The 14,025-nt window shown below is 47.5% G+C and overlaps 1 protein-coding gene across 1 annotated transcript in view; it reads left to right on the forward strand.

Annotated features, from left to right (window-relative positions):
* Nucleotides 1-14,025, forward strand: part of SORCS3 (sortilin related VPS10 domain containing receptor 3) — a 446,748-nt gene that overhangs the window by 190,582 nt on the left and 242,141 nt on the right. Inside the window, exon 3 of the mRNA XM_016212097.2 lies at nucleotides 3,802-3,901. Coding sequence (XP_016067583.2) covers nucleotides 3,802-3,901 — 100 coding nt within the window. The remainder of the gene's footprint in view (nucleotides 1-3,801; nucleotides 3,902-14,025) is intronic.

Consider the following 14,025-nt stretch of genomic DNA (forward strand, 5'->3'; position numbering starts at 1 on the left):
GAAGTCAGTGTGAATCTGTTGGGCAGCTTGTAGAAAGAGAAACTGTGTGTGGAGCTGGACATACTACCTTTGATGAGGGTTATTTGGATTCTGGAAGGAAAAGTGTGGTGACATAGTCATACAGGGAGCCCTGAGAATGTAGCTTTTATAAATAAGATGTTATATATATAGTATAAGGAAAAGTCACATGTTGGAAAACAGCTTAGTACCCTGTGGGTGGGATAACAAGATTTAAGGTCCAGAAGGAGCTTTATGATAATCTGAGTTAAACCTCTTGTGTTGATGTTGGAACTGGGGCTTGACAAAGACCCTCCTCTTGACCGAACTCTAGTCAGGATCCTCTGAGCCCCATTTTAGCAAGATTACTGCTAAGTCAATTTAGCCAGAATCACCTGAGATATGGGGACCCTCCATATCTTATCATGCTCAATATCTGACCAAGTTCCTCAGCCTCCACCATGTCCCAGGTGATGTCTGATCACCCTGGCCTGTCTTCACCAAGAATCCTGTCAGATTAGTTTAGCAAAGAATGACCCTACCCTCTTAGTCATGTTCATTTGCCGACTGCGCCCTTCTCTTTGGCTGTAAGTTCCTGCTTTTCCTTGTTATATTTGGAGTTGGACCCAATCTCTCTCTCCTGCTGCAAACCCCATTGCAGCAGTCCCTATACCTACTGTGATAGTCCTGAATGAAGTCTGCCTTACCATTCTAACAAGTGTCAGGATAATTTTCTCGTTCATAGGCTAGGAGAATTGGCTTGACCCAGGTAGTACCTTGAATACATTTTAAAATCACTTCTAGAGTCTAGATTTTCAGACTCAGGTTCAATGTTCTTTCCCCATACCATGATGTCTTTATGCCTTCAAAAGTATAAAATCAAGAAGCAATTCATGATTTATTTGGGTTAATAAACTATGCAACTGACAGCCTCTAGAGATTGTAGTCTGTCTTCTGCCCAGCCCTGGGTAGGATAGGAGCTCAGGATGATTGATCCTTTAACCTTAATGCTGGTCTGAGTGAGCTATATAAATCCTTCCATGAGTGAACTAGATAGATCCTTCCCTGACACAGGACTCTGCTAGACCCCACACTCTATGCCAGTTGTACAGCATCCAAAGGGTCAGGTATGTTTTCTAGAAATGGTTATATGTTTGTTGAGTTGCCCTTAGACATTAGAAGTTGATTAAGAACTTGTGAGTAGGTTTGGGCAAGATCATTCATATTCATTCATTCATTCATTTATACTTGCAAATAAAGACAGAGTAAAACAATACAAAATCAATACATCTGGGCTGTTAGAAGAAATTGCTATTGCCCTTAGGGAGTTATAGTCAAGAAAGAGGCTCCAGAATAAAACTGGTATGACCAAAATAGTGGAATAAATACTAAAATAGAAATATGTACAAGATGGTCTGAAAACAATGGAAATTATGAATAATTTGTTGGAAGGAGGGTAATATTGGAGTTGGATGTTGAAGGTTGGAGAGAAATTTACCAAGTAGAAGAAAAAAAGCTTGGGTAGTTCAGGCAAAGGGAATGATGTGGGCAGAAAAGGAGAGGCATGAAAATGTAAGACATTCAGAAAAGTGTAGTGAGGCTGGAGAGAAAGGGGCAGAGAAGCAAGTGGCTGGAAATAAGTCTAAGTAAGTGAGGTGGGAGCCAGATTTTACAAGACTAAGCTTGGAAGGTACAACTTCACAGTAGGCAGGCAGCAAGTAATTCCTAGAAGGGGGTGAGGTAGACAGATCTGGGTGGTTGAAATTAACCGCATGACACCATGGAGAATGGTGGGAGGGAGGGAAGACTGTAAGAGCATCCAGCTGGGAGGCTGTGGCAAAAATGATGATGCTTGAGCCACAACACTGAGGTAAGGATGGAAAGACCAGGGGTCCAAGTTATTTAGGAAATAGAATCATTAAGACTTGGAGATGGAGCTGGGTTCAAGAGATAAAGGCAAAGGAAAAAACTGAGAGTGATTCCCAGTGCCTACAGGAGCCAGGAGACAGAAGATAAGACATAAATTTCAGGGGGTACTGGTTATGAAAGTCAGAAGAAACAATGACCATGTGGAGCCAGTAGCCTAGGGAAAGACTTCAGATATTGATATTTGCTTGTTCAGTAAATGTGCTGAGTGTGCATGATATGTAAGGCCTGACTCGGTATGTTTTCAGGAAGGGAGAAATGAATGTCCTTTTTAAAAAATTAAATCTATTTTAAAAATATTTTTATTATGCTCACACCCTTTAGGAGGTTTCCCACGTGTTATATTTTTGCATCCTTACAAACACCTTGTGAGGTTAAATTATCCCTGTTTTTCAGATAAGAAATTTGAGGCTCCAGCAGGTTAAGTAACCTGCACACAATAGTGCAACTAGAGAGCTGCAGATCTGGGAATGAAACAGATTTTGCTGTGCCCAAAGTTCACGTTCTTTCCCCTCGCCATAGTGTTCTGTGAAGTTCCTTGTCCTGGAGGAGCTTACACTGTGCTTGGGAAGCAGACACAAAAAAGCTCATCATGACAATATCAATGTGTCAAAAGAGGCACCCAGTGTGCCTTGGCACGTGCTGGGTGGGGCATTAGTTCTGGAGCAGAGGAGAGACCAGTGGCCACTGGGAAGAGGGCTAGTGAAGCCTTAACAGAGGTGAGGGTGGGTCTGGGGACCTGGAATTTGGCAGGTTGGATGAGGGTGGGGATAATTCTTCAAGGTCATCACAGTTTGGCTCCTGGCTTTATGAAGCTAGTCTGTGGTCCAGGGCCAGAGCCGATGAGAATTAGAAGGTGGGTGAGGGCTCAAGGAAAAGACCGGGCCAGGTAGTTCCTGGGGCAGTCAGCACACAGCCAGAGTTGGAAACTGAGTTCGGAGGCAGAATGAAGGCTCCCATGAGGTCTGTTGACCAGAGAGAAAATAAACTGGCCTCGTGACTCAAGTTGGGGAAGTTTTATGAGCCCAGCCCAGGAAGGTGACTGCAGAGGGGGAGTGAGAACCTGATGAGCCCGTGGTTGGAAGAGGAGGGCGGCGTGTGGAGCGGAGGGTGGGGAAGGGAGGGAAAGGTGGCAGGGAGGTTGGCTGCCTGAATCTGCTTGCCCCCTCCAGCATGGAAAGGTGAGATGGCAGGAGGGAGTCTAGGGCTTGGCCTGCCCTTATTCTCTGTTTTGGTGTGAGGTCAGAGCCCTGCGAATTAGGGTCAGATGAGGAACAGGTAGGCAGCAGGATCACTGGAATGACAGCTACCGGCAAGCCGCTCAGCATTGCTGGCGCTTCACCCTGCTGAGCCGTTGCTCCTACGTGAAGCATCAAACTCTCGCCTGGTGGGGCCTGGCCTGGCTGTTGGCCCCCAAGGTCTCCGGCGGGGCACACCTGCCTCTCTGAGGGTCCCCTGGCTTCAGGCTCAGTGGAGGGGGCGTGAAGTTGGTTGCAGCCCAGTGATCTCAGGAGACACTCTGGCCTCCCTCCCTGTGGCCCCCCCGGCCCAGCCCCTCAGGAGCAACTACAGCTCCGTGCAGAGAAGCGGAGGCCCCTGAGGGCTGAGCGCAGGGGGCAGGCGCTCTCCTCCAGCAACTGTCAAAGCACATCCGCACAGAGGGCGAAAAGTAGGTCTCAGGCCTCCGAGAAGGGCCCGGAGCAAAGGCGAGCCAGCTCAGGTAGGACGCAGATGCATTAGTCTAATTGCTCTTCTAAAATTAATGGGGCCTTTTATCTCTGAAAAACACTTTTTTAAAGCACTCATGAGCCTGGCTCCCTTTTAAACAACACCCCTCTGGTAAACCAATCTTTGCCTTTCTTTCTCTCTTACCTGCAGATCCACGAACTATGGCACCACCTATGAAAAGCTGAATGACAAAGTGGGCTTGAAGACTGTCCTCAGTTACCTCTACGTCAATCCCACCAACAAAAGGAAGGTAAGAGGAAGGGTCAGTGGGTCCTGGGCACTCCCTGCAGGGATCAGGAATTGGGGGATAGCAAGGCTGCCTAGGGCCAGGAGTGATGAAAAATACAATAGGCATGGAATCGGTTAGAGACGGCCTGTTTTATATGCTAAGGACATCACAGACACTGTAATTGTAACAATAGCCTTGATAGTAGTAGCAATAATAATAATAACAACAACAGTAGAACTGTAGGACCAGGTAAGTGGTCCCTCTGTGCCAAGGATGGTGCTCAGTGCCTTACACACCTTATCACGTGTTTCGTCATAATGAATCCATGGGGTAGAAGTTATCACTGTTCCCATTGTACAGATGAAGAAACTGACACTCAGAGAGATCAAGAATGGGTCTGCTTGACTCCGGAGCTGAGTCCTTCCTTAGCCCCCCTCTTGCTGGGCTATTTTAAGAAAGCGTTTCTGCTGAGGGAAAGATAGGCAGCTCCTGGATTCATCATCTTGATGGGGAGCTGCTTCTGAGGCATTGGAGAGCAGACCTGGCCCTGCCAGTCCCTACGCCTTATGTCTGTCCTCTTGACGTAACGTTAACAGCCGGAACATGGGTGAACTCACAGAAGCTCGGAATTTAGTCATGGAGACCTGCTGAGAGGAGGGGGCCTGGATTCCCTGGAATGATGGACAGTCTTAGAAATAGATGCTGTACCGTATATTGGCTTTGGGGAGAGGTGATCTAGCCCCAGCTAGGAAGGCCCTGCCGTTTAGATGCTTAGGAAGGCCCAGTCCCGATAAACACCCCAGGGATGTAAAAGGCTATTTCTGTTTCTAAAAGCCCGAAAATGGCAGTCCCCAGGCCTCCTGCAAACTGGTTTGCACTCCCCAGTGGCTTTGCGCACCCCTTCTTCAGCGAGGTAAACTCAGTGGGGAGCTGCAGCCTGTCGTGCGAATGTCCCTAATCTCTGACTCCAACTCGGTGGAATCCAGGTGGTGACTTGGAATGATGCCTGTTCATGCTGCTTAGAGCACAGCAGCTTTGGCTGAAATTCTCAGCCCTCCCTTCTCCTCACCACCACCTCCATGGCCCTCAACATCCCCAGAGAAGGGAGGAAGCAGATTTGGTGATTCCTGGGTCGGTGTTGGTGATGGGTGCCCAAAGACCCAGCTTGCTCCAGGGGTCCCCAGACCTGAGACTGTGCCCACCAGTCACGTGCCAAAATCCTGATGATCAGGATGGCTGGTTAGGTACCTGTCACTGGTTTTAGCTGAGTGATTTCTCTTTTCTTTTTTCCAAAGCATTGTCATTTTTATTTTTTTCAGTATTGCTATTTGAATCAGTACATGTTAGAGCTGGAAGGGACCAGAGAGATTTCACCTGTACAAGCAGTTATGAGTCATTTTTGAATTTCAACTCTTTTGCAAAATTGTTTAAAGCTCTAGACCTCCTTTCTAGAAACATGCCTGTGCACACAAAATTTGCAAACAATTTTTCGGGGTTTGTGAACAGCTCAGATCCCACCACGGACCAAAGATGTTGATGGAGTCTTGGTTAAGAATCTTTCACCTGCACCGATAGCCCATAGAGACAGGTAAGGAAAAGAGCCAGGTCTCTGTCCAGGTTTCAGATGGCACTTTGCGCCTTTCATTCCTATACAATCACAGCCTGGGGTTTCAAAATTGATGATCTACTTCTGACGTGGGAGCTTGAGGCAACTGCTTCATGACCTTGATTTAAAACTTGGTGCCATGTCCATGGTGGACACATGATGAAACTTGACTGAATGGAGTCAGCAATGACCTATTTAAATTCTTTCTCTTCCCTTCTCCCTCCACTGAGAAGGAAGCTGAACCCACAGAGGACAAATGTCCCACCCAGGTCACTCAGCTGGGTAGGGGCCGAGCCGGCCGTTGGTCTCATGACTCCCAGTGACGGGGGGTGGGATGGAGTCGCAGAGGGTGTGTGTGTTGGACACGCGGCAGGTGCCCTTCCATGCTGCTCTCTGACCTGTGTCGGACCACAGCAGAGTGAATGATATTTCCATGTAGATGACAGCTCAGCTGCCTTCATGAGGATTTTCTCAAGTGGTATAAGAAAGGATCACACCTGTTTTCATCCATTTTGGTAGTCATCTGTCAGGCATGTTTCCTGTTAGACTCCTACAATGTCTCTTTTGGTCTTTGCTGTTATTTTCTACTCCTGACTGATTTAACTCCTCTTCGCACAGCCTTGGACGTACTTAGAAGTGCGAGACACGAGGGGCAGGTTAAGGCAGATACTGAGGGTAGGAAGGAACATGGCTGAGGTGTGGAGACCGTGGGCACAGAAATGCCACCTCCATTTCTCCTTCACAGAGCTGACGCCAGGCCAGGGACTCTCTGGACAGTTTCTCTCAGGAACTGTTGCCCAGTTAAAAGTTGGGCCTATTTTGGCTCCTCTTAGCAACCCCACCAAAGCACAGCTAACTCCCACCTAAGAGGCACTACCACCTAGAAAGTTAGAAGCAGAAACATTGTCTTCGCTCAACCTGGAGAAAGACAAATGATGGGCTAATGCCATGGATTTATTGTTTTAAAATTACAATAAAAATTAATTTCATAAGGAGACTGTGATCCTGAAATGCTTTCTGAACCACCCAAGAAAAGATGAGATTAGATGCTGTTTCATTTTGTTGTTTAGTGTTTTTTATTGCATCCTGAGTCTGTAGATACTGGCAATGCACAGATATTCTACATGGTGACTTTCCAATTAACCAGAATATTCAGTTTACTGGAACTGCCCTTCTCCAGCCACTTGGGCAGAATGGTAGTTAGATGTAGATGAAAATACTCTTATTTGTTTCTTAAATGGTCTAGAGCTCTGGGTCATTATGACCTTGAATGCAACTTTTTAAAAAAGTGTCTTCTTAGATATATCCTCTTGTTTAAACCTCTGCTTATTTGGGTTCTCATCTCAGTTTGAATTACACAAGAGTCTTTGGATTCTCTCAGCTCCCAGATTATCTGTGGCTCCCCACGTTCATCAGCCAGCTAATAGTGCCACTCTCCAGCAGATTTTTTAGTAAATTGTGTGGAAACACTTGCTTTTCACCTAATGAGTTATTTATTTAACAGCTGGCGATTCCTTTCCTTGGAGTCTGTGAGTATAGCAGAGATCTGTTGCCCCTGGCAAAATAGTAAATTGTGCTTGTATTTATATATTTGTTTCTGAAGCTAATTGTTGATTTTCTAACAACACAAAATCTCCATACACAGATAGCTGATAAGCCCTTAGGTTAAAAGTAGAAGTGCTAACATGTGTATAGTCTCCTTCTATCAGGAACAATCTTAACATTAATTGAGCACCTACTATACTAAACTGCCTTCCAGGAGCTTAATCTGTACAATCTCCAATCCTCCCAGCCACTTTAGAAAGCAGACAAAATAAAGAAATAGACTCTAATTGCCCCACAGCTATACTACTTATAAATGGTGGGTCTGCAACATCTTTCCCATGGGTTTAATTTGGGGGACAGATTAGTCAAGATACACCCAATAGTGCTGGATTACCTTAAGGAAGTTGAGATTTGGACTAGTATCCCTAGGCTTTCTCTAAGTGAGGGTATATTACTATGAAGTGCGGAGAGCTGCTCTTGTTGAAGTTGTTCTAGACCATCCAGTGATGTGGTGGCATCAGCATAGTGTTAGTGATGTTCACCTGCCCTGGCTGTGTTTGGTGTGAATTTCTCTGTCCCTCACTGTTCACTTTTCTCTAACCACTGGCCTGTTAGCCGATTGCCTGGGTGATGTCTGAGCCTGGCACTTTGAACACAAGGAGCAGGTGTGTTAGTTCTAGAAGCGGGTGTGTGTGAGGCGTGCCTCTGGAAGAAGGGGCTCTGCTGTGGTGGGGTCTGAGCTCCAGCTCACAGCTTTCCCATCCCCTGCAGGAGAGAAACGTCCCTGGGTCTCTAGAATCCATGACTGTTAACGGACCCTGGCCCTCAGGCCCATGCAGAATGGCATGTGCCAAGGTCAAGCCTGCATTTAACAGGGCTGTGCTTTGTGCAAACAGGCTGAAGGCTTCGTGCCTCAGCAGAAAGGGGCGTGGCTCCTATGGGTGACTATCTGAGGATGCATCTGCCTGGATAGGAAAATGCTGGCATGTTACAGCCTAATCGCTCTGGCTCTGAAGTGGCTGCCACCTGCAGATTTGGAAACAGTGTTTGGGAAATGGCAGAGCACAGGAAGGTCTGACTTCCAGGGAATGTGACCAGATTACTGCAGGGTAAAGGGGTGTGTGCTTGTGCATGTGGGGTGGGAGGAGGACTGTGAGGTCTGTCCTCAGAGTAGGATAATGACTTCTTTTTCTTGAGCTCCTAATAAGTTCTGGATGTGGGGCTGAGTTCATGTCTACCCTCCATTCTAAGTTTCACTGCTAATCACCTGAGCCTGGTAGTTGTATCCCCATTTGATGGGTGAGAAAATGGAGGCTCACACAGTGAGCCTCTTGCTGTTTGTCAAATAGCTGGTGAGAGAGGGTCCAGGATGCCCATCACCTTTGTCAGACCACAAGGGTCCTGCTCTCTACTCTGATCTCATGGATGTGGACTGTCCCTGCCATAGGTTAAAGACCAGGTTGGGTGCAGTCATCATGCTATTAGTCATAACTCGGTTGCCTGGGGTTTTCTGCCCATTAGTGTGGAAGGATTAGCAGTTTCTGGGAGACGGAGGGGAGTGTCAGAGCCTCCTTTCCTAATTGATTTACCAGTGAGAAGGATAATTCCTTCCAGGCTGCCCTGCAGAAATACAGCGGGGATTATTAGTCGGATTTCTCTGATGTGCAAGCTGCCTCTGCAAGCTGTTAAAGGGGCATCGTGTGTGTGTTTGGATGTTGGTTACCCCGATGTCATTCTCTTAGTACAACTGCGTAACCCCAAGCTCTCTGACATCCTGGCAAACCTCTAGACAAAACAAAACCGAGAATTTTAAAATATTGGACTCTTGTTTTCTCTGGCCATGTCTACGGAGACTGTTGGCAGGTCAGGGGAAGTGAGCTGTAGGGTAGAACACTTCAGTTCACAGACATTAAAATCTTTTACACTAAAGCAAAGCAAAAAAGTAACATGGAAAGAAAGATAATGTTAGGCTGTTAAACAATCTGTTAAATGTCTAATGTCTAATTTTGAGCAAAGCATTTTGGAGGAAAGTGCCTACTTTGAGCAATGTGAAATCTACCTGGGTAGACAAGATGCCCATAGGAAACTACTGCATGCACGGACCTGGGATCTCACGTTCAGTGCATAGGAGGGCCAGGCAGGGAATGCCAGTGAGCGATGTGGCCAGATGGGGAATGGAACTCTGTAAAGGGGCTTCCACTAATCTGCTTCAGATGACTGTCGTCACATGAGAATGAGGGCACAGTGCCGCTGTGACATTATTGTCAGCATTTTCTGGTTTTCTTAAGAGATTTTCTCTGCAAATTTTTGTATGAAATGTCTATATTTTGCAATGTTTTGGATAGGCTAGAATGTGGCATGCAGGGTGTGGGGGCTGGCGGGCTGTCCCAAATCTACTTCAATCCCTCAGATCCGATTGGCATCATGCTCCATAGTCTGAGTAGTAAGTTATCTCCAGGTGAAAAGGTGGCATTTACAAAGCGGTGTTTGGGGCCAGATGATAACACTTAACAGCCTCTCCTGCTGGGGCCTGCAGAGATGCTTTTGTGATCTGTGCGAGACAGAAGCTACGTCAAGCATGGCTCCCAAAGTCTTCTCTTTGACTCAAAGGGACCACATAGTAGGTCCTGCAATGTAAGACCTTTCGTGTCATTTAAGGGTAAGGCCACTAGAGTAGGAGTAGGAGGCAGACATCTGCTTTCTGGCCCTGGTTCTGATTCTGCCCCTGTGTGACTGAGTGTAATTGAATAAGCCAGTCTCTGCTCAGAGCCTCCATTTCCCTATCTGTATAATGGCAAGATTAGGTCCTATATATTTTGACCCTGCTTGGGTTGTCTGAATTGCCACATTTGGACAGCGCCTCTCAGAGGACTACATGATATGTGACAACCCATGGATTTTGGCCTCAGTGGATAGCCTGTTGGAAGATATGATCCCCATAATTCTTGGTTCTATGGCCACATGTTGGCCAGCTAAGCCCTGCCCTCCAGGCCAGCTTTTCTGAAGTTACAGCTTCTTGATCAGAAGGTGGGGTTCTCTTTAACCCACGGGCTCTGCTGGTGAAACTCAGAGCAGCCACTTCTTCGATGACACAATTGAGGGGTTCCATCAAGATGAGCTGATGCAACGTCACATGAGCATCCCTGTCCTTATCCAGGCATGCACAGCCTTCCTCCTGCAGGAAGCAGAGCTGGAGATGCTGTCTGGGTCTGTTCTGGCAACCCAGGGGTAAGGACACCAAGTGTCACCGTAGCAGGCAGGGGGCCAGCTCTGCAGCACCGCACTTGCTCCTTCTTGGCCACCTACTTGCTGCAGCCTCAGCCAGGCATCTCATCTCCTTGGGTACTTTCTCCCTTCAGAAAATGTGCATAAGAAGCTATGTGTGAAAGAGCAAGTAAGAGAAATGTCCGTTAGAGAAAATATTTGTTTCTGCTTTCAAACGTAATAAGTGTTTATAATATTAATGATGATGATAAGGTAGAATTTTTTGAGCATTTATAATGTGCCAAAATTATGTTAAATGTTTTATGTGAATTAACTCATTTAATACCTCATCAACAATCATTGGTACTATCATTATTTTGTTTACAAATGATGAGTTTGGCACTTAGACATCAGTGACCTGCTTACATTTGGTTGCTGGTGATCACTTACCTTGGCCTAAGGTGCTCATCAAACTCACTTTTGCTCATATTTAATTCTTAGATTTATTTCATGTTGGAGCTAAAAGGGCCCTCAGACACTGTACAGGCTCTCATTTAACAGAAGAAGCCACTTGGACACGGGTCCCAGGTCATGAAGTCATTTGCAGCTGGGGCTAGAACTAGGTCTATGGGACTCTGAATCTATATTCTTTGCCAAGCCCATGGGCTGTTGACAGCTGGAACACTCAGGTCTGATGGGGAACCCCAACCGGGTAGAGTGGTGAATGGAAGTAGGGAGCAGATGGGGATAGGTACTCCCCACCCATGTCACTAAATGTGTGTTGTAGCTGTAGAGTTTATGCAGACATCCATAACTTCTCTGTTCTCTGGTCTCAAAGCCCCAAACATACTGCAGTTGGAATCCCAATTCAAATGAACCTGGATGAGAAACTGAGCACCTGGAATCCTAACTGCCTGACACATGTTGGAAGCACAGAGTGGTAGAGTAGCATGGCTGTGGCCAAATGGCTATTGGAGAAGCCAGAGGCTGGCTTCCCTGGGGAAGACATGTCCAGGAAGGAGCTGGGCTTTTTAATTTAGGACTTTCTCTTAATTAGCTGTGGGCATTGGGAAAGTCATTTAAATTCCCTGAGTCTCTGTTTCTCAATCTGTAAAATGGGAGATAAAAGATCATTTACCTATCTGCACCCTTTGGAAGCAGCATTAGGATAGAATGAAAAATATAATATTGCTTTGAAGGAAATTATCTCCGGAAAGGTAGGGAAGGTTGTAACTACCCAGATGGAGCTGGCATTGAGATGACAGACCGGAAGCCAGGCTCCTGGCTGTGCCCCAGTGCTGCCCCCAGGGGTTGCCTGCTTTCCCTGTGGGGCTGCCTGCTTCTTGGCTTCCCGGGGGAGGGTGCAGCTCCCAGGATCCTGGGATTTTAAGACCCTCATCTCCTGCCCTGTCCAGGAGGCACACTGCCTACCTTCTTTTTTCCAGCCTCTTCCCTGTCTCTTAAATGCAAACCTGCTGACTGCCTGGGAGAGACTGATTGTCCTGCTGACGGAGGAAATGGTCCCATACTTGCTAATTCACAACCACCTTGTTTTTGTGCCTCATAAATGAATGGTTAGCAGGAGGCCGGAGCAGTGTCTCAGGTGACGCATTGAGGGGGAACTGTGTCAGAGGAAGGGGTGGAGAAAGGAAAATAACAGAATTTGGGTCGAAACCCCTCCTTTACTGATTCCGAGTCCAAGTCTTTTTCTTCTTGGTGTGTCCCGAAAGAGAACCAGAAATCAGAATAAAGGCATTAAGGAGGCAGAGGAGAGCTGGATCAACGAGGGGAAAGACTGGCTTACAAATCTCCCTCTGCCTTGGCAAGCGTGACCCTGCGATGGCGTGGGGTGAAGGGGGGCGCAGTCCAAACTAATCACTTAAAGGAAAAGGCATCTAGAGCGATTCTTGGAAATTCAGTCTTTAGTCACAAAGTCCCTTTCTCAGCAAATATATGTATGTGGTTCCCTGTATAAATGACTGCGGTGTGCTCTGGCCAAGCATTTATTTAAAGGCTCATTAAAATGATTACTAGTTTTTTTTTTTTCCTCTTGCATTTTACTTGGAATGGGAAGAATATAAACCTATAGCCTGGCTTCTCTCCAAAGTGTCCTTTGGGGTTTGCAGTGAGTAGATCATATATTTAAAAAAAAAATAAAGGTATGATTTGCAGTAAAGATTATCCAGGCTTTTAAAAGGAATAATAAAAATTAGCCACTTACTGCACTTCTTGGTGGCTTATGGTCTGACTTATTTTTTTAATTTTATTTTTATTGGATTCCAGTTTTATGTGTATGTGTGCGTGTACATGTGCATCTGTGTGTATATAGCAGATGTTCAGCAGAGAGCCTTATGAAAACTTCAGAGTTAAGAAATGATAACAATGGTCACCAAAACCCCGTTCCTCTTCTGCGCACACTCTGGTTTGCAGCGCCCAAGGGTTTAAAGGAAGCCTGCATTTCGGGGAGGCCACATGTGATGCTGGCTCTGCTCTGCTGCCTGGCTCACCCCAGGGGCCCTGACTGCCTGCCATAGTTGCTCAGTAAAACTCTGAGGAGGAGTCCCATTCAGGGGTGGCTGGCAGCTGAAGATACAGGCTAAGGCAGAGCCAGGAACAGGAGCAAGACCAAGGACGCAGCCCGAAGGAGAGGGCTTTCAGCTGCAGCACGGGAGCGTCAGGCTGGGCAAGAGAAAACAACGTGGTGAACGTTGGTGGGGCTTCTAAACCGGGCCTGGATGACCAGTGGCGATCATGGGCGTTTTATACTTCGATGGCCTCTAGAAAGAGCTAATACAGCACCAAGCCTGAAGAAAGATGTCATCCTGTGGCATAGTCAGAGCCGGTGAAGGAGAAGCAGTGGTCGGGCCAACTTTGGAAGAAAGCTTGGGATTTGGAGGAAGGAAATTGGACAATCCAACATGGGAGGTTTGGGTGTGGAGGTTTAATAGGCACATTAGGTTTAGCAGTTGTAAATCAGGAGAGAGATGGGGGGACTAGGTACTGAAGACTCCCCAAAGCTCAGGGGTGGCATTAGGACTCAGCGTAGAAAGCCTGTGAGCAGGGGGCGAAAGCGTGAGAGTTGAGATTAAGAAAGGCTAATGCGAGCCTCTTGGGACAGTGAGGTCCCGCTCCTCTCCTCCCCTGCCCTGCCCTCAGCAGCCCTTCTGGGTGTCTTCTGAGCATCACAGGCAGAGCGATTTCAGCAGAGAGCTTGGGAAGGCAGGGCGATGTGTTCTTGGTAATGTCCCGAGGCACTGTCATATACAAATGCACCTCGCTGCCGCCGAGGTGGAGATAGCTGCAACAGAAGCCACCACCACGGCCAGCGAAAGAAATGACTCTATTGTTTTTCTTCCTGGGTGAGCTCAGCCAAGCAGAGATGGCTGTTGGCATGCACGCCTTGCCCCTGCCCGTCCCCCCATTTCCTGCCCATGTCAGAATGAGGGGCGTCAGTGCTCCGCACACACTCTGCTGGTGAGCGTGTCCGGGTAACGAGGGGTGAGCACCCTGGGATCCCCGGGGCCTGCCCAATGGCTCGGGGCAGGTCCGGGGCAAGCGAGTCCCAGTGTCCGCACGCTGGGGTCCGAGCCAGCGGTGCCGATTGAGACACTGGCCTCAGTAACCGATGGAGCCCCGGCTTGGCGCTGGCAGCCCGGAGGGAGGGCCCTGCGAGGCGATGCAGGCCGCCGGCCCTGTTGTTCCGCAGCAGGAGGCTAACTCTGAGAACTGACCCTGGCTGTCTCGTGATGACGGAACAGAGGGAAGAAATGAGCCAGAGAGGATGATGGAG

This window comes from Miniopterus natalensis, chromosome 14 (genome assembly GCF_054644295.1).
Source record: "Miniopterus natalensis isolate mMinNat1 chromosome 14, mMinNat1.hap1, whole genome shotgun sequence".
Classification (NCBI taxonomy): domain Eukaryota; kingdom Metazoa; phylum Chordata; class Mammalia; order Chiroptera; family Miniopteridae; genus Miniopterus; species Miniopterus natalensis.